The following is a 24,817-nucleotide window of genomic DNA, read 5'->3' as shown; positions in this document are numbered from 1 at the left end:
CGCAGCTTATTATTAGCTATACGACATATAGAAATATATTGCATGAACTCATGCAATACACAACTTGTTAAAGATACTGACAGATGCTGAACTATACTTGGATTTGTGTCAGTAAATTTGTTGAACTTTTTGAATATGCTTCTGTTTCACAGGACCCACATGCAGATGAGTTTGAAGACAAAGAATGGACCTTTTTTATTGAGAATGTGAGTTTTTTTTTTTTTTTTTTTTTCATTGAACATGATGTTTCTATGAAAGTTTATTGAATTTATGTTATGTTTACGTATATATACTGTATATACACTCACCGGCCACTCTATTAGGTACATCTTGCTAGTACCGGGTTGGACCCCCTTTTGCCTTCAGAACAGCCTTCATTTTTTATGGCATAGATTCAACAAGGTTCTTGAAACATTCCTCAGAGATTTTGGTCCATACTGACATGATAGCATCACAGAGATTTGTCAGCTGCACATCAATGATGTGAATCCCCCATTACACCACATCCCAAAGCCACTTTATTGGATTGATATCTGGTGACAGAGGAGACCATTTGAGTTTAGTGAATTCATTGTCATGTTCAAGAAGCCAGTTTGAGATGATTTAAGCTTTGTGACATGGCGCGTTATCCAGCTGGAAGTAGCCATCAGAAAATGGGTACACTGTTGTCATAAAGGGATGGACATGGTTAGCAACAATGCTTGTGTAGGCTGTGGTGTTTAAATGATACTATGGCGCCCAAAGTGTGCCAAGAAAATATCCCCCACACAATTACACCACTAGCACCAGCTGGAACCATTGATACAAGGCAGGATGGATCCATGCTTTCATGTTATTTACGGCAAATTCTGATCCTATCATCTGAACGTCACCTCAGAAATTTTCCAATCTTCTGTTGTCCAAATTTGGTGAGCCTGTCCTGTTCTTAGCTGACAGGAGGGGCACCCGGTGTGTCTTCTGCTGCAGCCCATCTTCTTCAAGGATGGATTTGTTGTGCATTCAGATATGCTATTCTGCGTAGGGCGTACCTCGGTTGTAATGAGTGATTATTTGAGTTACTGTTGTCTTTCTATCAGCTTGAACCAGTCTGGCCATTCTCCTCTGACCTCTGGCATCAACAAGGCATTTTCGCCACAGAATTGCCGCTCACTGGAAATGTTTGCTCTGTTTTGGACCAGTCTCTGTAAACTCTAGAGATGGTTGCATCAGTTTCTGAAATATACTCAGACCAGCTCGTCTGGCACCAACAACCATGCTACATTCAAAGTCACATTCAAAGTCCTCTAGGTCGAAATAAATGTAATGTTATTTCCATCAAGAGGTGCATCAATTTTTGGTCAAGATCTTGTATTGACAACACAAGAGTCCAGCACTCTGTAAAGTCTCCTCCAGCACATCCAAAAGACTTTCAATGAATTTAACGTCTGGACTCAGAGGTGCCAATCCATGTGTGAAAATAATTCTTCATGCTCCTTCCCAACCATTCTTTCACTATTTTGAGCCTGATGACAATTTTGTCATCCTGGACCAGGGCCATGATGTGTCTTCCTACTTGGTTGTTTAAGAAATGAAAAGCAAAATCCAAACAGCAACCTTGTTTTTTGGCTGGGCAGTGAAAATATATATGTGTGTGTGTGTGTGTGTGTGTGTGTGTGTGTGTGTGTGTGTGTGTGTGTGTGTGTGTGTGTGTGTGTGTGTGTGTGTGTGTGTGTGTGTGTGTGTGTGTGTGTGTGTGTGTGTGTGTGTGTGTGTGTGTGTGTGTGTGTGTGTGTGTGTGTGTGTGTGTGTGTGTGTGTGTGTGTGTGTGAAATGTGAACAAAATTTGCTTTAATTATTCTCTAAGTTAAATTAAACTGCATTAACCTTCTCTGGTGTTCTACAGGAGACAGCTAAGGGCAGTCGGAAAGTTCTGGCATCTGTGGATTTGAACATGAAGAAGTTTGCCAGTGCAACACACTCACAGACTGACCTGATGCTCAAAATGAAGCCTCTGTCGGTCAAGGTGGTGGAGGCCACGCTGAAGCTCTCCTTATCCTGTGTGTTCCTCAAGGAGGGGAAAGCAACGTGAGTTCTCCCTGTTGACCTCATCCATGTGGAATTCTTGTTTAGGAAGTTATAACTCTTGCATGTGGTGTTTAATTATCTAGATTCAATCATGCGGGAATGTGACCACAGCAAATCTTTTTATGACCGAATACATGAAAAAAAGGCAACATGTTCGTTGATTTCGGTTACAAATACTTGAAATGTGTTTAAATCCAACAAAAGAAATGGTTTGCTGCTAGACACTGGGGTGGGTTTCTTTCCTGACATGTGCAGGTCAAGAAGCAGAGCGGACATTTCCAAAACAATACAGCAAACTCTCAAATCACAGCCTTGTAGAGATGCTGCATTAGGATGTAGCATTTTGTGCATAATCTCCAAATAACTTTACGTAGCTTCTGAAAAGAACACAGTAAGGTTTTCACAGCAGATTCAATGAAGTACCTACATCTCTTGACAAATAACCTTTATATCCCCTCACATTTCTTGACCAGTTATGGGTTTCCTCTGTAGGGACGAGGACATGCAGAGTCTCGCTAGTCTGATGAGTGTAAAACCAACAGACATCGGGAACCTGGACGACTTTAACGAGAGTGATGAAGAGGAGGATAAGAGATCCAGTACTGGGCTTAATCTCAATACTGCAGCCCCAGGTATATATATATAAAAAAAAAACAATGAACATATACAATTGGGACCAAACATCTGAGAACTTGGAAATAAACAACGTTTTTGGATTCTGGAAAATGCAAAACAAAGTAACAATATGATGTAAAATGTAGAAGAAATATACATGATTTTGCTGATAATATGATTTATAATGAAAACTTAAAGCATTTAGTTGTACAAATACACAACAGATTAATTTTCACTAGTGATCTCAGACTTTAGGACCCCACTGTATATATAAAACACTTGCATACTCATGTCTTGTATTCTTTAACTTATATCCTTACTCCTCTGCTGTCTTGCATGAATCACTGCGGATGCATGTATATTTTCTCTTACCATGTAACCCTTACTTCCTCACGTGCTAGAACTTCTCCTTCTCTCTTTCTTTCACTGTCAGCACCCCACCTTCCTCTTCGACCAACACGCTCCCAAGAAAAGAGACCTGCATCTCTAAAGAGTCCTTCAGCAATAGGTACTTATATTTACACATGCTCTTTGCATATTCTCTCTCTACACTCTTTTCAGTTATATCACGTGTCTGATCATATTAATATATTTTTCTTTCTTTATAAAAATAATTTCACATAAAACTACATCCAATGAATAATTGCCATTAAAATATCCCTAGAATGTTTCAGGAATATGAATTTTCACGGATGTGGTTTTGTTCCATTATTATCACATTCATTCTTTGTCCTTCATGTCTTTGACTTGCATTTCATCACGAATTTCATGAAAATGTTTAATTATTTTTTAAAGGGTGTAGTTCATCTCTTAAAGAAAAAAAAATGATTTACTCATCCTCATGTTGTTGTCTGGACCCTCATGTCTTTTATTCCTGGAACACAAAAGGAATTTTGAAAAGTTTACGATTCTTGACCTCATTATTGAGATGCATTGTGAAATATGGAATTGGGTCTCAATTTTAATTAGATTATTTTTGAAGGGTGCATATTTTTCCAAAAATATGACACAAATGACATAAATGTATCTGGGAAGAACTTGCATTAGTCAAATATTGAAAGAAATTATACATCAGGCTTTACATTCACAGTCTCAGAACTTAAATATTGGATAAGAAATTAATGTATACTACCATTCAAATGTTTTTTCAGTTATAAAAAATATATACTTTTATTTAGCAAGGTATGAAAGGTATTCTTATAAAAGAGTCATCATATTAGAATGATTTCTGAAGGATCGTGTGACACTGAAGACTGGAGTAATGATACTGAAAATTCAGCTTTGCCTTCACAGGAAAATATAATACTAATATTTCATAATATTAGTATTATAATATATTGCTGTTTTAATCAATTAAAATGCAGCCTTGGTGAGCATAAGAGACTTAAAAAAGACATTACAAAATCTTACCAACTCGAAACATTTGAACAGTAGTAAAAGTAGGGAATTTACTTTTTACAAAGTTACTTTTTTTGGTCAGACATTGCTACTGTGAACCGTAGTTGGAAAAGAGCAAATTAATTCTCCTTTAGCATTACACAGAAAAATAACAGCGTACAAGTTTAAAATGACATGAGGGTGAGAATATAATGAACAAATATTATCTTTTGGGTGAATTAACCCTTTAAATGTATTTTAGGATGATGCACCACCATCCTTAATGATACATTCCTGGCATTTCTCTCTTTCTCTTTTGCCTCATTCCGTTTCCTAAATCCATCCTGTTTACCTTTACTCTTTTGCACTCTTTCTCCCTCCATTTTCCATGCTAACCTCAGTCAGTGGTAAGGAGAGGCCTGCTGGTGGTGTCCACTCACGCCCAGCGTCTGGCACTATCCATAACCCTGCCCTGCCAGCACGTCCACCTTTACCCACTCCACCCAGTCCAACCCCTCGCACCATGCCCTCACCCGCCCGCTCCAGACCACCACGTCCACCACCCATTGCCCAGCTACAGGCCCCACCTTACTCCCCCACAGAGCAAAATACTTCTGGTTTGCTCCCCCCAGCATTGCCCAAAGTCTTCCAGCCGTCCCCTGGCTCAGGTACCATAGATCGACTTAAATTCAATCGCTGGAGGTCAGCAAGTCGCTAATACTGTTAGTTGTTAGTTGACGTTCCAACTTGATTACAGTTATTTGTATGTATTATTATATGGCTTCTATGGTCACTACATGTACTTCAATTTGAAGTTGAAGTTCTTCTTATCTGATAAAATCTCAGCTACATTGCATTGTATATTTTGTAATTGCATTGTAATTACATTTACAATGTGTCTGAAGCACTACACAAATGGTAATTGTTTCACTTGAGGAAGTGAAGTCATTTCAGCATTTACATGTAGTCTGTAATTTTATTGCCATCTAAATATTGGTATTTTTCTTCCACCACTCATGAGAAAATTCCTGGCTGATTTACCTACTGTTTTTGAAAAACACCATGGTGATTCCCTTCTGCATCATCTCTGAGTTTAAATGAGGCTAAAATGTTGTTTTGAAAATTGTTTTGATCACTATGGAGTATGTGTAGGGCTGCTATTTGGGTATGCGGTGCAATTGTTTCAGAGAACTGAGAACTGAAATTCACTAAGGCCACATAAGCATTGCAAATATTTAATAGCGTTCATTGACCTCCACATGCATGGGTTTTATCACAGAGGACCCATGCAAATGTTCTTTAATAGTCATCATCCAGAGAAACAATTATTATAGTGCTTATGCATCTGTGTATTTCTCAACAAAGCCTGGACTTTTTGTATTGTTTCTCTGTCTATTTTTTCCTCTATGATTGTGTCCAGCTCCTGTGTCTTTTCCAAGAAGAATGTCAGGCTCCGAAGCCCCTCTGGAGAGTCCCGTGACCTCCGACTATCCTCTGCTCAAACTCCCTCGGGCTTCTCTTTCTTCTCCTTCTGATCCCTTCCTCTCTCACTCTCCCTCTCCTCCCACTGTGCTCCAGAAAGGTAAAGGCTCATGATTTCTAAGCATTCAAGGACTACATGCAATTAAAAGTACATTTACTGTAATTCTAATTGGAATAGTACATCTTAGCCTGATCTGACTCTAAAGGAAACTTAAGCTAGCTTTTGGAGAAGTCAGATTTTTTTTCCTCTTAACCACTGTTTCTCTTGTTCTCACTTTTTGTACATCTCTGACTAATTTTCTTCTTTCACGTGGTCTGCGTCCTCTTTGTGTCATTGCACTTCTGTCTCAGATTCTTTTGGAGCACCTCGCACCAATGTTTTTAAGCCCAAGATTGTCCCCGGTGCTCGCCCTGTATCCCCCACTCCTGTCCCCCTCCTCGAACCCAAAACTTCTTCCCTCTCTCTCTCTGACACGCTTAAGCGTCCATCTGCTGGCAGTGTGCCAGGTATTGAGAAATCTTCCAGACTGCATGTAAACAGTAGACGCAGCAATACTAAATTACAGTTAACAAGTGCACTTAAGGTATTAATGATGCACTATATTGCCAAGTATTGGGACACCCCTCCAAATCATTGAATTAAGGTGTTCCAATTACTTCCATGGCCACATGTGTATAAAATCAAGCACCTAGTCCTGCAGAGGCTTCTACAAACATTTCTGATAGAATGGGTTGCTCTCAGTAGCTCAGTGAGTTCAAGTTGCCACCTGTGCAATAAGTCCATTTGTGAAATTTCCTCACTACTAAATATTCTATGGTCAACTATTAGTGGTATTATAACAAAGTGGAAGCAATTGGGAACAACAGCAATTCAGCCACAAAGTGATAGGCCACGTAAAATCACAGAGCGGGGTCAGCGCATGCTGAGGTGCACAGTGTGCAAAAGTCACCAACTTCAATAGTTACAGATCAGACCTCCAAACTTCATGTGGCCTTCAGATTAGCTCAAGATCAGTGTAGAGAGCTTCATGGAATTGGTTTCATTGGCCGAGCAGCTGCATCCAAGCCTTACATCACCAAGTGCAATGCAAAGCGTCGGATGCAGTGGGGTAAAGCTTGGCCCCTTAGTTCCAGTGAAAGGAACTCTTAATGCTTCAACATACCAATTCATTTTGGTCAATATCATGCTCTCAACTTTGTGGGAACCATTTGTGGATGGCCCCTTCCTGTTCCAACATGACTGCGCACCAGGGTAGGGTTGCACCAGTCGTTCGTAAGTTCTTTCTTAAATGGGAACGTAAAGTCCACACTAGAGGCTTAGTAAATACTAGATAGTTTGTAACTAACTCTATACTTTTTTCGGTTGCACCAGAATGTAACTAGTAGATCGTAAGCTCTCCATAAAGTAATGCGTAGTCGCATAATATGACGTTTACCCTCAATGATCCAATAACAGCCTTCAAATACGTGAGCAAAAGTTGTGTTGAAATACTGTGAATTTCAATGTCCTTCATTATTATAACTTCCTTTGCCTCACGTAACCAACGGTAAAAATAAGTTTCCATTAAATATGCTTAATCATGAATAACATAAGTGCTTTTATATATAAATAACATTCAGAAGCATTCAGTATATGAAACGACATTAACAAGGATCAATAAATAAATACTGAAACAAAAAAAAAACATAAGAAATTACATTTATTGATTATGACTGATTTTATTTGACATCATGACATGCACAACACGGACCGATGGGACAGATTCACGCAGCGGCGCGCACAGTTTTGGATGGTTTCGTGTTGAAGAGCTGCAAATAAATGTATCTATTCACATAATGTTTTCTCTCTTAAAATGTAAGCGAGTGTAAATGTCAGCATTATCATATATGTGTAAAGAATTGAAGTCTGTCATGTAAAACAAGAGCTTATTATGCAGTTCAGTCGGTCTGCTTTATTATTCCAACCATTACTCCTGATCGGAGGCTTCCGTAAATATTTAGTTTATACGTAGAGTTACGCTTCAACTAAGTTTAATGGTGCAACTCAAAAATATTTAGTAGTGCGTAAGTTGTAACTTAGTGCCCATTTACGTCAAAACTAGGCTAAGTTGTAACTTACGCACAACTGGTGCAACCGGCCCCAGTGCACAAAGCAAGGTCAATAAAGACATGGATGAACGAGTTGACTGGCCTGCACAGAGTCCTGACCTCAACCTGATAGAACACCTTTGGGATGAATTAGAGTGGAGACTGCAAGCCAGTCCTTCTCTTCCAACATCAGTGCCTGACCTCACAAATGCACTTCTAGAAGAATAGTCAAAAATTCCCATAAACACAGAAGAGCTGAAGCTGTTATAGCTGCAAAGGGAGGACCAACTCCATATTAAACCCTACAGATTAAGAATGGGATGTCATTAAAGTTCATGTGCATGTAAAGGCAGGCGTCCCGAAACCTTTGGCAATATAGTGTATATGTTGAACATTTGTTCACAATCACTAATTTAAAATTCCCTTTTAAATTTAATGTTACTACAACACTTGTCATATATTTAATTCTGCTTTTTAAAGACTGGTCATAAATCGTAAAAATTGCAATTATTATTATTGTTAATTTTTTCATTAAGAAAAAGTAATCTGCATATATTTTTGTAAAAAAAAAAAAAAAAAAACATTTTAATTTACTTTATTGCAATGACAATATAAAAGTAAATTATTCAATTTTTAAAACAGTCTTTTAATTTTGTCTTCAAAGTGTGTGCATAACTGTTATGCAAGTCAATATTCTGATCATATTTTGTCAAGCAAATTTTACCAATTCCAAACACATCAATCTTAATAACTACTATTCATTTTGTATATAATCATCTATTAGTGATTTATAATTGTTAATGAGGGCTGGAAGTGAAAATTGCCTTATATTTAGTTTAAATTTGGCCAAAATAGAGATTTAATTCAACTGAAAAGTCAAAATTATTAAATACCTATGAGAAGGATGCAATACTAGAAATTGCAAAAGTAAGGCATGATTGGACAGCAAAATTCTCATTGGGTCACAAAAAAACAGGTCTAGAAGAAAAGATGCATGTTAACTGCAAAAGACTCTAAGAATAAAGGTGAAGAATTAGATGTGAAACCATTAGGAACCCTTTAGTCTCCAGTGCCACCATTTTCCAGAACTGCAACCTACCTGGAGTCTCCAGAAGTACAAGGTGTCAGGTCTTGCTAAGGTAAAGAATCCTAAAATATGACCCCCACTAAATAAGAATCACAAGCGGAAAATGATCAGAATAATGACTTGCTTAATAATTATGCATGCACTGTATCATATATTATTATTTTCTCAAAAAGTATAAATGCCGTAAATAAATAAATAAATACATAGCTGACTTTATACTTTAGGAAAGGGTCACTCGCAAATCTATCATCATATGTTATTGTCCTTTAAAAAGTTTGAGAGCCCCTACTCTTGACGTTTAGATCAATATTTGCTATTTGCTTCAGATTTTCATTCAAAAACTGAGCCTCTAACACTTGATCAAGAATGCCTATTTTTTAGGTTGATCCCTCATTTATCTCCCAAAAAAACTTCCTTTGCCTGTTTTACTTCTTTTTATATATAATTTCCATTTTTTCTCACAGTATTTGCAGAGCTAAATGAGCGGACGATGGCGGTTTCTACATCTCCCTTCTTCAGTGTCCCTCTAAATGAATCTGCGACTCCTGTTCCTTTGCTAAGCAAACCAGATCTTGAAGCTCTTTGTGAAACATCTTTCCCTTCTAGTCACCCCAAGCAACCTCCACCTCCCTCTGCCTCCCTTTCTTACTCCATCAGCAAACCCCTACCTGTCTCTTTTACCTCAGCAACTGTCTCCTCCTCTACCTCTGCTCTTGCCCTGTCAACCACTGATGCTCTCACAATTGCCCCCTGCTGTGCACGGTCAGGTAATAAACTGCCTATCGTTTGCTTTAAAAGAGACCATTATAGGAACTAGTGTGATTGGTCTAACAGTTATAATGTACTATAAGATTTATTTTGCAATTAAGGGTACATTTATACAACAATGATGTACTAAAAACGGAAATGTTTTTCCTTTGCGTTTTTGAAAAGTTTCAAAGATAAAAACGCAATTCGCATTCGCATGACGTCACCTTCTTTACAAATCAGTGCCTATGTAGTTTACACAGAGGCGATAACGGTTTCATCATAACTTGCACTTTGAAACCGGTTTTCAAAAGTTTGCACTTCAGGTCCCCAAAACGCTGTTGTCGTGTAAATGAACGGCCAAAGCGCTGTTTTTAGTTGAAAATCGGTATTGTGTAAATGGCCCCTAAATCACATCTATCATTAATATAAGGTTTTTGTTGTAACTAGATGTAACCACCACAAACAACTAGATGTTGTTTGCTTTCATTTATGTTTGCCATGTCATGATAGATAGTCCCGCTCATAGGGAACTCTCATTGGTCCAAAATCCCACTCAAGACACTGCTTATTTGCATAAAACTCTGCAATGACCTTTTCACTCACCTCATCTCAAATCAGCAGTTGTCTTTGAAAATGAATTCAATAATTAAAACTGAATTCAACTCATATTACATTAAAAAAAATTTTGCTTTATTGTATGTCAATTGTTTTCCAGAAATACCCAGGGAGCTCAACACGCTTACAGAAGAGGATCAAACAAATCCATTTTTACAAGGTGAATAAGTATTCTTCACTCTTGTTATTAATGATGTAAATGGCCTGAAAATGATTGAACCCTAAATAGATTGATTAGCTTTTATTTATTTTAATAATTATTCTAATTCAATTTGCTGTTATGTTCCACAGATTTACTCGCTGAAGAACTGAAGCCCTCCGAGCCCAAACAAGAGCAGCATCACTCCTCTCGGACTGTCTGCAGCATTAGCATTGCGAATCAACAATCTCCTTCCTCCCTCCGTCAACCAGAAACCAGCAACACTGAAAGAAAAGAGCTCAGAGCTGCCACAGCTGTAAAAAGGTGGGCACTTAAACTTTTTTTTTTTGCTCTGGCATCAAGTATAATTCACTAACATACATTTTAACTATAGAATTCAGTGAAGACGAATATAATATCAGCTTTGCAGACACAGTCTGATTGGCATAGGTGTATTCAGCATGTATAATGTGTTTCTGCATGAATGTGCATTCATATTGTCACAAATATGAAAAATAAGATTTAACTCTTTAAATGAGAAAAACTGTTCCTTAATAACAATAGAGGAAATGCATGACCTTGTGATGGGCCTATCATAAACAGACCGTGACATTTGCCTACACCAGCTGTGCAAATGTTTAAACTCTCCATTACTTTCCCTCACCACTCCAATCCTGCATCTATCTCGTTTGTCCTGTTTCTTCGCCACTAACACTGCTGCCACACAAAGTGCTGACTAAGAAAAAGCTGCATCTAATCTTACCAAACACCACCATGCTTTGTGGCCTCTCACCCCATATTTCCCCACCTTTGACACCAAGTATCTTTGTCCCCCAGTCCTGGGCCTGTTGGCAAGTCATCTTTAGACACATCTGGAGTACGGCCTGTGGAAGCTTCCAGATCTGAGGAATTGGACATTGGGACTGTCCCTCCTCCACACCCATTCTCTGCTCCAGAAACAATACCTCACTCATCAGCGGTTTCCACTCTTACAGAGAAAAATCGACACGTTTTTATTGCAGAGAAACCACCTTTGGCTGAGGAAGAGCCGGATTTTAAAATGGCCGATTTTGATAAGGTGATCATGACTTCTCAACCCATTAAAGATGTTACTGTTAGTAGACGCTTTGAGAAAAAAACACTCAAAATTGACACTGAACAGCCAATGCAGTCCAGTCTGGTTCAAACCTTTTCAACAACCCATGATGACTCACTAAAGCAAGCAGAAAACACAATAATTGAATCAGAAGGGGAAGTTCCTCCAAAAGAGGAACCGAAGGAGCAGAATGCAAAGGGTGCTCTGCTTTGTGCCGACCTTAACAAGTCAGACGAGGACAAGATAATCAAGAAATTTGCCTCAACTGTGGTTACCCCAACAGAACAAAATATCTGCAAAGTTTTATCCAGCTCATCACCTCCACAGAAAGAACCTACGGATCTTCCCAGGGAAAAAAGTAAAGTGTGGGTGGAAGAAGTCCTTGCATCTAAGGTCGACAGTAATTTGAGAGAGCAACAGTCCCATAAGGATCATCTGGACAAGATTTTAACTATTGAGGAAAGGTGAGTGTGTTGCTCGCATGGTACTATTACACTCCAAACTTGAACTTTCTTCTTTTTTTTTGCTACTTCCTGTTTCAATAAACCCATATCTGTCTTTTAATTATTAATTTGAATAGCTAGGCACATAAAACTCTGTTTTATAGATAACACATTTTAAATATACTAACTGACCTCAGTATGAACAATATCTTCTTCCCCAACCACAAAATGACACTTCTGTAGAATTACATCATCCACATCAATTCTCCAGAAATGTATATTCTACTTAATTTCCTAAACTCTTTACTAAATCTGTAACAATTTTCTTCCTGTCTCACCCTTCTGTTCCCTGTTATTCTCTCAGTCAAAATGAAATGGCCTTCACTCCAGCCGACAGGCCTAGCGTTAGCCTCAAAGCAGCTGCCCCCCAGATATCAGCTCTGTCCAAAGAGCTTCCTCCCATTCATCCCCAATCCCTGGAGCCCAAAGTCCTTAAATGCATCTCAGAAGAAACTCCAGCAGTCAGTAAACCAGCTGAACCAGAGCTGATTGTGAAGGAGTCAGACAAGAGCATGGAGGTCCATTCACTTTCATTCACCCAAACAGAAATGCCAGTCTGGTGTTCTCTGGAAGAAAAAGTAAAAGATCAGGAGGATGAAGCAAGAGATGAGGAAATAAACAAGCACAAAACACCTCACAAGATGCCAAAAGAAGAAAATAAAGCCGAAGTGTCCTCAAAAAAATCTTTAAATGGAGGGTAAGAGACATTTTGACAGTGCCCAACATGGTCTCTAATGTTCAGCCATGGCCGAGTGCTTGCATGCTTGAGTTTTGTCACACATCTCATAAAATTAAGGGTGTTAAAATGGTCTTTGCGGCTTTTGTGCACTCTCATGTGTCCATAAGAGAGTGAGTTTCGGCAAGCCATACTTCGATGATTCAGATATAAACGTTCTGATATTGGTGTTAGAGTGTTATAGCAGGCAAATGAATGGATAAAGGGTCATTAATGCATGTTTGATCAAAACAAGGTAGGTAAAATGTGTCATAAACCCTATTCCTTACCTCACAGTGAAGAACAAGCTGTAAACCAAATCGAGGATCTCGTTTTAACTGAACCAGTGTCCCAGCAGCCCTCCAATGTCCTAAAAGCACAACCACCTAAGACTGTTAAGGAGGAGAGAAAAGAAGCTGTTAAAGTCAGTATACAGATCCGTATGAAGCCTTCACTTCCTGTGATCTCCCCTGCGGTGGCTGAAAAGGAAAACAGGACATCACTGCATCTGGAGGAACTTTGCCCTCTGATGCCCAACCTGTGTCTGGATACCGAGTCTGACGGAAATATTTTAAAGAAAGAGGTCACGTTTGAAGCAGAGAGTGTGTTGTGGGCCACAGTAGAGGAGAAAACAAAAGAAAAAGGTGATGAGGTTGATAGCATGGGCAAGTCGATACCAGAAAAAGAGGTCCTGGATAGGGGGTAAGTGCTTGAGGTTATAGTTAACCTCACTGCATGGAGTTTTGTGTGGACTGCAAACTATCTGGGCTTGCATAGTTTGGGGTCAGAAAGATTTTTTTTGTTTTAAAACAGTTGATACTTTTATTTCACATAGATGCATTGAATAATCAAAATATTCACTGTAATATTTCACAATATTACAGTTTTTACTGTAGTTTTTGTAAAATTACCCCAGACCTCAGACTTTTGAGCGGTAATGCATATTGACATTATATTAACAACATTGACAATTTATTTATTTATTCTGCCTGTGTTTTAAACGCATCTCTTAAAGTAAAGCATTTGTTTTACTTGCTGGGAGTTGAGATGTTAGCGAGAGACTATTGATACTCAAAGGATATTCTTGTCACTTTTTGGTCCATGGCAGCCAATGTGGACAGGAAACATCAGAAACCAAACCAGAGGAGCAAAAGGATTCCTTCGCTTTGTCCCCTTTCCACCACAAACTGAATAAAGATGCTATCAGAGACAGCCAGAGAGAAGAAAAGAAAGAGAAGACCACTGAAGTGGAGGATTCAGATGATAAGAAGATGCTGCAAACTGGCAGTGGGAGAATTTGGACAGCTCAAGCTGAACCTAAAGAAGATCTGAAGACTGTAGGTGTCTGTTCAGGGAGCGAACGTAGCCTTGAGCTTGATGAAGGAACAGATAGGACCATGGACACCTGCATACAGGAACATGACTCTGTTTCTGATCAGGAAGAGGTGTCTGTAGGCTTCATACGGGGGATTTTCGGTGTTCTGTACAAAGGGTAAGTGTGGGACAATTCTGAGGCTGGCTCAGAGCTACTGTGGCCTCGGCATCTGCATGGCTATAATTTTGTTTCCAAGAAAAAGTGAAAGGTTGTTATTAGGTGTGATTTTGCATTTGCAAGGAAGCTTTTGCATCCACAGTTAGGGTGTCCTGCAGTGATGAGAAGCATAGTTTGCTTGTTTGATTGATTAAATACTGGCTGGTGATCTTCAAGGCTAAATCAAAAATGGACCTTTTGTGAATGGAAACCATTTGTTTTGTCATGGTGTAATGTAATTATGTCATGTAAATGTCCTCATCCTTTAGTTATGAGACCATGACATCTATACTGCAGCAGCCAAGTGCAGCAGAAACAGATGTTCAAGATGACACGACCTTGGACAATCAAGATGGATCTGTGGTTGAAATTCTCCCTCCCGAGGCCTTCTGTGACACCAGAATTGAGCATCCAACTGATGATGAGCCTCAGGAACACCTAATCAAGGATTTGTTACTGTCTAGCGAGTTACAGATGGATATTCAGACCGCTGAGCCGGTGGCTATGAGCTTGGTGGAGTGCTTGAAACAGGCTGCCAGAGAAACTCAAAGCGGATCCATGAATTTCAAAGCCCAGGATGAAGGAAGTCCTTCTAAACAGAAAACGGCAACTGAGCAAACCCAAATACTGACACCAAAAAGAAATGACAAAAGCATGAAGATGGAATTAAAGTCTGAGAGTATGATATCAAATGAAGAGATAAACAAAGAGCCATGCTTGCCTCTGGAAACCACAAAAGAAGACATACCTGCTAAGAAAGAGGTGCAAAACATCAGTGCTGTGGAAACAGATCGTCCGGTGACGGTGGTAGACTTTGAGGAAATAAAAATACACAAAAGCCCAAAAAGAAATGGACATGGAGAACTTTTGCTTGGCAAGATGACTCCTGGCAAGACAACGGCAGCAGATTTAAGGCCTATGGCGGAGTCGCAGGGTTCACAGGAGGAGCTGGAATTTGAACTGGGTCAGGAAGACTTAGGGACAGTGTGGTCTGCTGACCTATATATGGATGGAGGGTAAGTGCATGACCTCTGCCTGCACTGCCTCTCATTTTTATGACCCTCCTTATATGATCAGCACGGTTTTGGCAATGTTCCGTCTGGCTGACAGTCAACCGCTCTAGTCTTTATTCGTATTTGTCTGTGACAAGGGCTGGTGGTGTCTGTGTGTGACGTAGAGCAGTGCATTTAATTTGTCCTGTGTCGTATGTCTTGTAAGAGATGGGTTGGGATGCACTACCAATAAAAACTTTGGGTCAAAATATACTTTAATACTTAATTCTGCAAGGACGCATACAATTGATCAAAAGTGACAGTAAAGACATTTATTATATTACAAAAGGTTTCTGTTTCAAATAAATGCTATTTATCCTGAAAAAATTAAACAAAGTTTTCCATAAAAATTATTAATCAGCACAACTGTTTTTAACATTGATAAAGAATAAGAAATGCACCAAATCAGCATGTTAGAATTCATTTTAAAGGAACATGTGACACTGAAGACTGGAGTAATGACTTCTGACAATTCAGCTTTCAAATTGTAATACTATTTCAAAATATTTTCTTTACTGAATTTTTGATCAAATAAATGCAGCCTTGGTGAGAATAAGAGATTTATTTATTTTTTTAAATCCTACCGACCCCAAACATTTGAGTGGTAGTCTATATATTATGAGCATGAAACATATTGTGTTGGTTCCTTTTTTAATAGTGCAGGCTTTGATTTTGGGCTCTCTGTGGTTTATCAAAAATGACTAAACAGCAATTTTGCAGCTTGTTTGTCTATTTTGCAACTGCTGCTGCAAGCTTGCAACAATTGTTAGCATAAAACTATGGCGACTATGGGCTAACGCTGCTGTTTGCAGCCCCTTGCTGGAAATGATTGTGCCATTTTCACTTAATTGCATTTTTACTGAAAAACCTTTGCACGCTATAATAACCAAATTGGTAAGGTGCAACATTTTGATATTTTGTTCTGGTGTCCCATTTCTCACAGACCAGAGGAATCCTCAATTCAGCCAATACCACAACCAAGAGATTTCACGTCCGTACAAACACTAGAAGCACCTCAGAATGCCTTTCCATCAGAATCTTTGTCTATATTAAAAGACACTACACTAACGGAAACTATTTCCCAACCTGTTAGCAAAGTTATCCCTCCCTGTCAAGATGAGAGTATGCAGTCACCACCCCCAGTGCCTTTACAGGAAGTTGGCCCTGATGCCATCAATCAAGACAATAGCGTTGCGGCAGCTAACAGACATGTGGTTCCACAATACGATGAAAAAGGAACCACTCCTTCACATGTAACTACAGAGGCGACAACTGTAGAGACTGTTGATATGTGTGATGATGTTGCAAAAGAGATGAGTGGGAATAACGTTTCACCACTAGAGGGCGACATTCAAAGCACTTCAAAAGTTGAGATGGAAAAAGAGAGCAGCCCAGTCATCACCAAGGAATCAGATAGCATTTTTGTTGCAGCCACAGTGAGACCAACAGATATAAACGTTGATGAGAATGTTGTTTCTGGGCAGGACATTTCTCCGAGGAGCTCTGTGGTCCCGTGGCCATTTCCCTCTCCTAAACTCGAAAGAAAACATGAGCCAACACAAGGTACAGAAAGCTCCGATCTAAAGGATGAAGACCTCTCGGAGGAGAACGTTCTGTTAGCAAAGATTCGTCAAATGGCAGAAGAGGAGACGACACAGACTCCAGCTCCTGCTCCACGCACTAAGAAACGATTGATCCCCTGCCAGTCTGATTTCGAACTTCCTCCAACTCCTCCCCTGCAACTCAAGACTAGCATGAAACCGCCCATGGATGAGATACAGCCAAATTTAGATCAGACTGAGATCACAACTACTACTGGACCTCAACTGTCAGTGATTTCTCTAGAGGAGATAGATGAGAAGATTGACATCAGTCAGTCTCAGACTTCCTCTGTGCCACTGGAGAATTGTAAGTTAGATGATAGAGAAGCCAATATTAGAAATGCTGTTTTAGATGATAATATTCAGTTGAACAAGCAAGAGCAAAATGTCCAGCTGGAATGTATGGCAGCTGAAAGGGAGTGCCAAGATACACCAGCTGTTAAGCCCACAAACCAGACAGAAAACGCAGAAACAGAAGCTGAAACTAAGAACAAGGAACAACCAGATTTAAGTATTGATAGAAGTGAAGAGGCTCGAGTAGAGCAGGATAGACCACCATCTCCAGTGCCTGATAAATTGTAAGTCTGAATGACGCGTGAACACTAAAATTCAGCCTTATTTAACCATATTGTGTTGTTGAACACTGTGTACTGTATATTAATATTTGCATGTCTTTTCATTCACCTCAACAATTTCATTTTCTCTTTAACTAGGTGAAGCAAAAACAATGATGAGGAATTGTGTATTTATAGTAGCACAGGGCAAAAAACTCATGTCGTGTCATATTTCCTGTCCTTTTGACAGACCTGGTCATCCTCAAGAAAAGGATTGCTCTGATGTAACCCCAGAGGCTAATGGGAGCACGGCACCATCCAGGAGCCCAGGCAGGATGCAGGTTAATGGCCAGACCACTGTAGACGCATCCCATGTGGTTGTGCCCCCAATGCGCAGTAAAAAGAAAATCATACCACCACCCATGGATCTCACATTAGTAAAAACAATGGATGAATCAAATAAAGAGGGTTCAGCAGTGCCTGGGTGGGATGTGAGTGGCATTTGCTGTTTAAAGTATGTGTTAATGTTGTTTTGTTTTTTCTAATCTTACTCTTTTTTTGTTGTTGTCTTTCCATTTATCACTATACAGTTTGCCAGTCCACTGCCCAGTCCTGGTCTGGTAACCTCCAGTCAGTCCTTGCTGGAGTGGTGTCAAGCGATCACTAAGAACTATAAGGGAGTAAAAATCACAAACTTCAGCACCTCTTGGCGTAATGGCCTGGCGTTCTGTGCCATCTTACATCACTTCCACCCTGAGATAGTGTGAGTTTCATGTCTTTCATACCCAGCTCAAAACAAACTCATTCTTTCTAAGTATGATTCAATTTATTCAACAGCCTAAAAAACTCTACCAAAAAATGTAGCCATGCACAATGGATCTGTAGCATTTCGGTTCATAGCTTTACATTTAATATCTAATTTTGTATGTTAATTTCTTCACTTTTTTTTACTTAAAGTGTGGGGGAGGGGGGGTAACACAGTTTCAGCCAATCTCATGTTAATCTTGAGTACCTATTGAGTAGCATTGCATCCTTCATATCTCAAAAAAGTCTATAGTTTTATTAGATTTATAAAAGACAGATAAGCTATTCCGGCTCTTTCCGAAATCAGCCGAACTCCTGGAGGAGTGCAGTGGGTGGAGCTAAAGACACACACACACACACACACACACCTATGACAAACAAACGCACACACAATACATGTGTGGCATTATCCCTCCCTGGATAACATTTTTATTCTGGATAACTTTTTATAACACTCACTTAAAATCATAAAAATATATATTTGAATAACACTGTAAAATGTAATCTTTAGCAAATTCAGAATTAATATCCATTGTTCATATTGTACAATATAATGGTGTGATGCCAAAATTAACATGCAATATTTAAAATAATTGATTTTAGTGTTTTATTTTAAAACATTTTATTTAGACAAAGTAATATAGAATTTTAATAAGCGACATTCGTAGCTCATTATTCATAATATGACAACAATTATAGAATTAATTGAAATTAATTATAAAATAATTGAATCTCCCAAAAAAAAGATGTTAAAACTAAACTAACTGCTAGGGTTCAAGAATTTTTTCAATAGCTTTATTTTAATTCATTATTATGTATTTTTTGTTGCCATTTAACAATTCAGCCAATCATCTAAAGTAATGCATAAACACTGTTCACATTAAAACATATCAGATTGAATGCATTTGTTATTATGTACTGACCTAGTTGTTGTTTTCCAGTGACTTTGATGCATTAGAGCCTCACAACATTAAGCAAAACAACAAAAATGTAAGTTTGGTTTATGCAGAAGTCCCACACATAGACATTTTTTAACTATAAACACAAAATAAACCTCATAATTTGTGCTGCCTATTTTTTATTCTCTTTCAGGCTTTTGATGGTTTTGCATCACTGGGAGTCTCACGTCTGCTGGAGCCCTCAGACATGGTGCTTCTCTCTGTGCCAGATCGGTTGATCGTTATGACGTACTTGTGCCAAATCCGTGCACACTTCACTGGGCAGGAGTTGAGTGTGTTACAGATTGAGCAGAACAACAGTCAGTCCAGCTACGCAGTGGCCGGGCCAAATCAGGGGCCGGATGTACATGCAGCAGCTAAATATTGTGCTGAGAGGCTCCAGGCTGGATCTGTGTCAGGAGACAATAACAGCAAGGACTCAATGGGAGAGGAGGGAAGTGACACTGTGGCTAAGACCAATGGAGGTCTTGTTCCTCCACCTCGGACTAAACGTGCAGGAAAGGTGGATGAGAAGGGCAGTAAGGAGACACAGGAAGGTGCGCAGACACCTGTGGCCCCGCCACGATCACACGCAGCTGCTTCCAGATCAGGGTTCGGGCACATACGAGATGCAGATCTGGTGAAGAAACAGCGGTCAAGGCTGAAGAGTGAATCCATGGACGAGCCTGATTCAAAGGAGCAGCCAAAGGAGGTGAAGATTTTTCCCTTTTAATTGCATTTATAATTTAAAATTTGATTTAATAGGGGTTTTTTTCTACTATCCTCCGACAGTCAGATAAACTTGAACCAACAGCTGAAGGAACAAATGGCTCAACAGCTGCCAGAGAAAGTGCTGAAACAGGTAACCTTCCTAAACACCTTCCTAAACATCTTCCTAATCAGTTATTGAATTTGGAAAGATTTGGTATGTCACACTCTAATTGACCTCTTTTCACCATTTAATGTGTGTTTGCAGAACCTCACGAAGCAAACCAAGATGTTAAATCACCAGATAATGAGACAATGGTCAGTATACCCTCAGTATTTGAGAGAATTACAGTTTTCATCCTATAAAATTCTTGGATAACCACAAAGCTTGTGATTTTGAAATATAAAATTTGCATGTCAAATGCCTAGAAAATGTATTTCTAATAGGGCTGCACAGTATATTAATTAAATTATTGAAATATCGCAAGTGTAAAAGTCTTCAAATGACTTTGGAGTATTACAAAAAGTGTACAAGTTTTAGGTTGATGCAGATGGAAGAGAATAGACTGGGTACACGACATCTCACAAACATCAACAATGATATCATAGTGTGACGATCTCAGCAAACTAGTCTTGAGAAGATAAGTCATTATGAATGTTGTTGTTTATATATATATATATCATTATCATATAGCATATCACATTATTTAACAAATTTTTTACATATCTTATTTTTCATCAATATTGTGCAGCCCTACTGTCTAAATTTACAATCATCATAATAGTCAAATTCTGGGGCTGGATTCACAAAACATTCTTAAAAATAAAAGTCTTCGTAATTGCTGTTTCTTCTTATTTTCTAACTTGAAAAATAAAGTTAAGAATATTTTGCATTCCAAAAACATCTTCTTTTTTTCTTAAACTTTTAAAAGAATTTAAATTCCTGAAAAGAATGTTCTTAAAAATGCTCTTAAAATCATTGTAAATAACCTCTTACAGTAATAAATTGAGGATAACCTCAATTTATCTTAAATCCCCAAAGATAAGATGTTTAATGAAATTACTGGGTCAACAATTTGTCCCAAGAACTTTTTTCCCCCAGACTTGTTGCTTTCTGTCTTTCCATCACGGTCTAAAGTACTGTGAAGATTAGGCAAATTAGCGTGCAACAATCCAGTTCCTGCTGGATTTCGTCCTCCACATATAAGCTTAATAAAGCCTGAACCTCACTGTCGAAAGCAAACATATCTTACTGCACTCACCGCAATAGACTTTTAAAAATGGTGGTTGAAATAAAATGCTGCGCGGAGTCAACCAATCAAAATGCTGCCTGAGCTCAACCAATCAGCATGTTCAGCACCAAAGTCCCATCCCCGAAAGTTCCTGAAATTTGAAAAAGTAGTACCTCGCGAGCAGGGACTTTCTGAGGGGGATATTTTTACCCGTAACTTCATTTAGAACCTGGTAAACACAGAGTACCACCCCAAAGTCCCTAGTTCTTGGGGAAAGTTCCTGCGATGGAAACGCGGCTTATGGTGGTAATCTGTACCGATCAGCGGGACTTCTGTAAAAAACCTTGCATCGCGCCACATCCAGTGTAGACAGCATCACTGATTATAATGGGTTCCATTTGCCTTTGTTACATCTGTCGCATCCATTGTTAGAAATCATCTGAAGAAATTTATTTTTTGTGAATCCTGCCCCTGATTCACAAGCTTTTACCATCCCATATTTAATTTCCTTGTTTAACAAATCTTTCAGTTAAATCAAGCCTGTCCTTTCCTCTCCATTCTCTTTTTGTGTCTGTCTTGTTTGTTGCTGTCTTATGAATGTTGGTCTTGTCTTCTCTGTATCTGGCTCCATCCATCTCTCTTCCTCGCCATTTCCATCCCTTTTCACGTTCTTTTTCTCTATCTGTCTGCTATACTCTCTTGTCTGGGGTTATGTATGTCTCCCTGTGGTACTTCCTGGCCAGTGTCTGCAGGACACCAATCAGTATGTGTTGAGTGAACTCCAGGCCCTGGAAACCGAACAGAAGCACATAGACAGCAGAGCTGCTGTCGTGGAGAAAAGGCTCAGAAAGCTCATGGAGACAGGTAAGAAAAGCACTCACATAGAAAGAAAGAGAGTAAAGCTGATTATAAGATAACTCTTGAAATGCAGAATGATACATCACAGTTATCTGTTTAACAGCAAGTGATAAAGATGAAGAAGAGAAGCTGATTCAGGAGTGGTTCACTCTGGTCAACAAGAAAAATGCTTTGATCAGGAGACAAGACCATCTGGAGCTGCTGTACGTCCTTATAATCTTACTCACGTTCACAAGTGACACAGTCAGTCCACACTGATAAACATTCATGATGCTATCCTTGCAGGCAAGAAGAGCAGGATTTAGAAAGAAGGTTTGAGCTGCTAAACCGAGAGCTCAGAGCCATGATGGCTATTGAAGGTAAGCCATGTTACTGATATGAGTTATTTAATGGAAACGCCGGTCAGTCACAGTTTTACAATACACTCAAATTTTGGCTGATGTTGATTATTTGGTTTCACTTTATTTTGATGGTCCCTTTAACATATTCTGTTGACTATAAGTAATGTTGCATCAACATGTCTACTAACTCTCATTAGCGGTTTAGTAGAGTATTAGTAGACTGGTAGGGTTAGGGTTAGAATAAGTTGACATGTAGTTGCAAAGTTACTTATAGTCAGTAGAATGTCTGTTGGAGGACCATCACAATAAAGAGTTGGCAGATATTAAGTAGACAGTCTACTAATACTCTAATGAGAGCTAGTTGACATGTAGTTGCAAAGGTACTTGTAGTCAACAGAATGTTCAAAAGGGACCATCAAAATAAAGTGTTACCGATTATTTTAATATATAAGATTTATCTAATAATAACAATCCTTAATATTTTATTTATGGCTGATAATCAATAAATGGCTGCTATTACAATTATATACTATTATAGATGAATAAAATATAAGTATTACAATCAATTTAAATAAAGCATTACAAAAAGGAAATCAGTCATTTTCAATCAGTTTTTTTATTTATTTAGGCATCACAACATTATGATGTATAGTATGATACAGTAGTATGTTTTTTAAAGATTAACTGGCAGCAAATGTAAGATAAATGTAAAAATAGAGAAAATGAGCATGTAGTTAGTTAACCCAAAAATGAAAATAATGTAAAATATTACTCACCCTCATCCCGTTCCACACCTGTAAGAAATTAAGATATTTTTGTTGAAATCCGATGGCTCAGTGAGGCCTGCATAGCCAGCAATGAAATGTCCTCTCTCAAGATCCATTAATGTACTAAAAACATATTTAAATCAGTTCATGTGAGTACAGTGGTTCAATATTAATATTATAAAGTGATGAGAATTTTTTGGGGGCACCAAAAAAAAACTAAATAACAACTTATATAGTGATTGCCGATTACAAAACACTGCTTCATGAAGCTTTGGAGCATTATGAATCTGATCGAATCATGATTCGGATCACATGTCAAACCGCCAAACTGCTGAAATCACGTGATTTTGCCGCTCCGAGCCGCTGATTCGATACACTGATTCATAACGCTCTGAAGCTTCATGAAGCAGTGTTTTGTAATCGGCCATCACTATATAAGTCGTTATTTAGTTTTATTGGTGCACCAAAAATATTCTCATTGCTTTATAATATTAATATGAACCACTGTAAACATTAACGGATTTAAATATGTTTTTAGTACATTAATGGATCTTGAGAGAGGAAATGTCATTACTGGCTATGCAGGCCTCGCTGAGGCATCGGATTTCAACAAAAAATATCTTCATTTGTGTTCTGAAGATGAACGTAGGTCTTACGGGTGTGGAACGGCATGAGGGTGAGGAATAAATGACATTATTTTTGGGTGAACTAACCCTTTAATTATTCAATTATCTAAAATCAGCCTATATGCTACTCTATTTGAAAGCTTAAACACTTAAAATGCATCCTATAAAAACTGAAATTGCACATTGTGTTACTATGGAAATGCTACTTTTAGCAGGCTTAATTATTGTGATATCAACTTCAAATTTGGAACACAACTTGGTTAGACATATGGCTTGGATTTTCTAGCAATTGTAGAGTCCAAATTATTTAGTAAAATATATATTTTGTATAAAATATAAAAAGTTTAAAAAATAGCTTATAAAAGTTTTTTACACTTTCACTTTTGCAATAATCTGCTGTGTGTCTTAAGTCTGTATTCCAAAGCATTCATGAACTACAACCATTTATTTTTCATGTCCATGCTTAAAAAAGGGGGTCTCTGTTAATAGGTCAAACAAAACACACAAACAAAATGGAAAAATTATTGTGGTGGGAAAATTTTATCGTAGAAGAAAATTCATTCTGCATGAGAATTATTGTTCACATTTATCCATATATCAAAGAACATATGCATGGCTTTCTGAGTTCATTTACATAAGAGAATGTTTTGCTATGCATGACTGTGAGATAAAATCAGCAAGACAATGGGACCAGCAAAGTGACCTTCGGGGTCACTGGCCACCTAAATGAAAATGACAGAAGGAGTGCAGAGATGCTGACCTTGGAAAAGGTATAAAGGGAACTCAATTGTTTTGTCTGGTAGGCAGTGCTCTGCAGACATTCAGGGTGGCTGTACGACTGTTGACTCTTTTCTTGCAAGAAAAAAAATCTTTATAAAGACAATTTGCAAAGGTTTGTCTCTTATTCAGTGATGCAACTTTGCCGAGTTAACATTATCCTCAGCTTGGCCCATATATTGGTCTATTAATACGTTAAACCTTTACTTTTTTTTTTACTATTTCCTCTGTGGCTGCAGCTTTAGCAGTCAGTATTTCATCACTGTACCATCATATCACACATAATGGTAAAGTCTAAGCTTGGAGACAACATATACAGTAACAACGTATTCCATCCATCAGATTGGCAGAAGACTCAGGCCCAGCAGCACAGAGAACAGTTACTGCTGCAGGAGCTGGTGTCACTGGTCAACAAGCGGGACGAGCTGGTCAGAGACATGGATGCAAAAGAGAGAGGGTGAGTCTAGTCAAACTAGTGTGTTTTGGTGCACTGGCAT

General features: G+C 38.6%; 1 protein-coding gene across 1 annotated transcript in view; it reads left to right on the top strand.

Moving 5' to 3' along the window:
- The window catches only part of ehbp1l1b (EH domain binding protein 1-like 1b), a 31,688-nt gene that overhangs the window by 5,645 nt on the left and 1,226 nt on the right, over window positions 1-24,817 (top strand). The window contains exons 4-29 of the mRNA XM_079805276.1: window positions 153-206; window positions 1,883-2,064; window positions 2,557-2,696; window positions 3,113-3,187; window positions 4,458-4,724; window positions 5,477-5,638; window positions 5,890-6,045; window positions 9,178-9,480; window positions 10,179-10,238; window positions 10,370-10,541; window positions 11,055-11,777; window positions 12,121-12,513; window positions 12,829-13,233; window positions 13,640-14,023; window positions 14,332-15,078; window positions 16,058-17,293; window positions 17,520-17,760; window positions 17,860-18,032; window positions 19,015-19,063; window positions 19,166-19,723; window positions 19,804-19,873; window positions 19,988-20,037; window positions 21,695-21,815; window positions 21,913-22,012; window positions 22,095-22,168; window positions 24,663-24,777. Of these exons, the coding sequence (XP_079661402.1) occupies window positions 153-206; window positions 1,883-2,064; window positions 2,557-2,696; window positions 3,113-3,187; window positions 4,458-4,724; window positions 5,477-5,638; window positions 5,890-6,045; window positions 9,178-9,480; window positions 10,179-10,238; window positions 10,370-10,541; window positions 11,055-11,777; window positions 12,121-12,513; window positions 12,829-13,233; window positions 13,640-14,023; window positions 14,332-15,078; window positions 16,058-17,293; window positions 17,520-17,760; window positions 17,860-18,032; window positions 19,015-19,063; window positions 19,166-19,723; window positions 19,804-19,873; window positions 19,988-20,037; window positions 21,695-21,815; window positions 21,913-22,012; window positions 22,095-22,168; window positions 24,663-24,777 (7,010 nt within the window). The remainder of the gene's footprint in view (window positions 1-152; window positions 207-1,882; window positions 2,065-2,556; window positions 2,697-3,112; window positions 3,188-4,457; window positions 4,725-5,476; window positions 5,639-5,889; window positions 6,046-9,177; window positions 9,481-10,178; window positions 10,239-10,369; window positions 10,542-11,054; window positions 11,778-12,120; window positions 12,514-12,828; window positions 13,234-13,639; window positions 14,024-14,331; window positions 15,079-16,057; window positions 17,294-17,519; window positions 17,761-17,859; window positions 18,033-19,014; window positions 19,064-19,165; window positions 19,724-19,803; window positions 19,874-19,987; window positions 20,038-21,694; window positions 21,816-21,912; window positions 22,013-22,094; window positions 22,169-24,662; window positions 24,778-24,817) is intronic.

This window comes from Gobio gobio (genome assembly GCF_949357685.1).
Source record: "Gobio gobio genome assembly, chromosome: 22".
NCBI classification, from domain to species: Eukaryota; Metazoa; Chordata; class Actinopteri; order Cypriniformes; family Gobionidae; genus Gobio; species Gobio gobio.
Note: the sequence above shows the minus strand (reverse complement) of the source record. Positions and strands in the feature narration are given on the sequence as shown.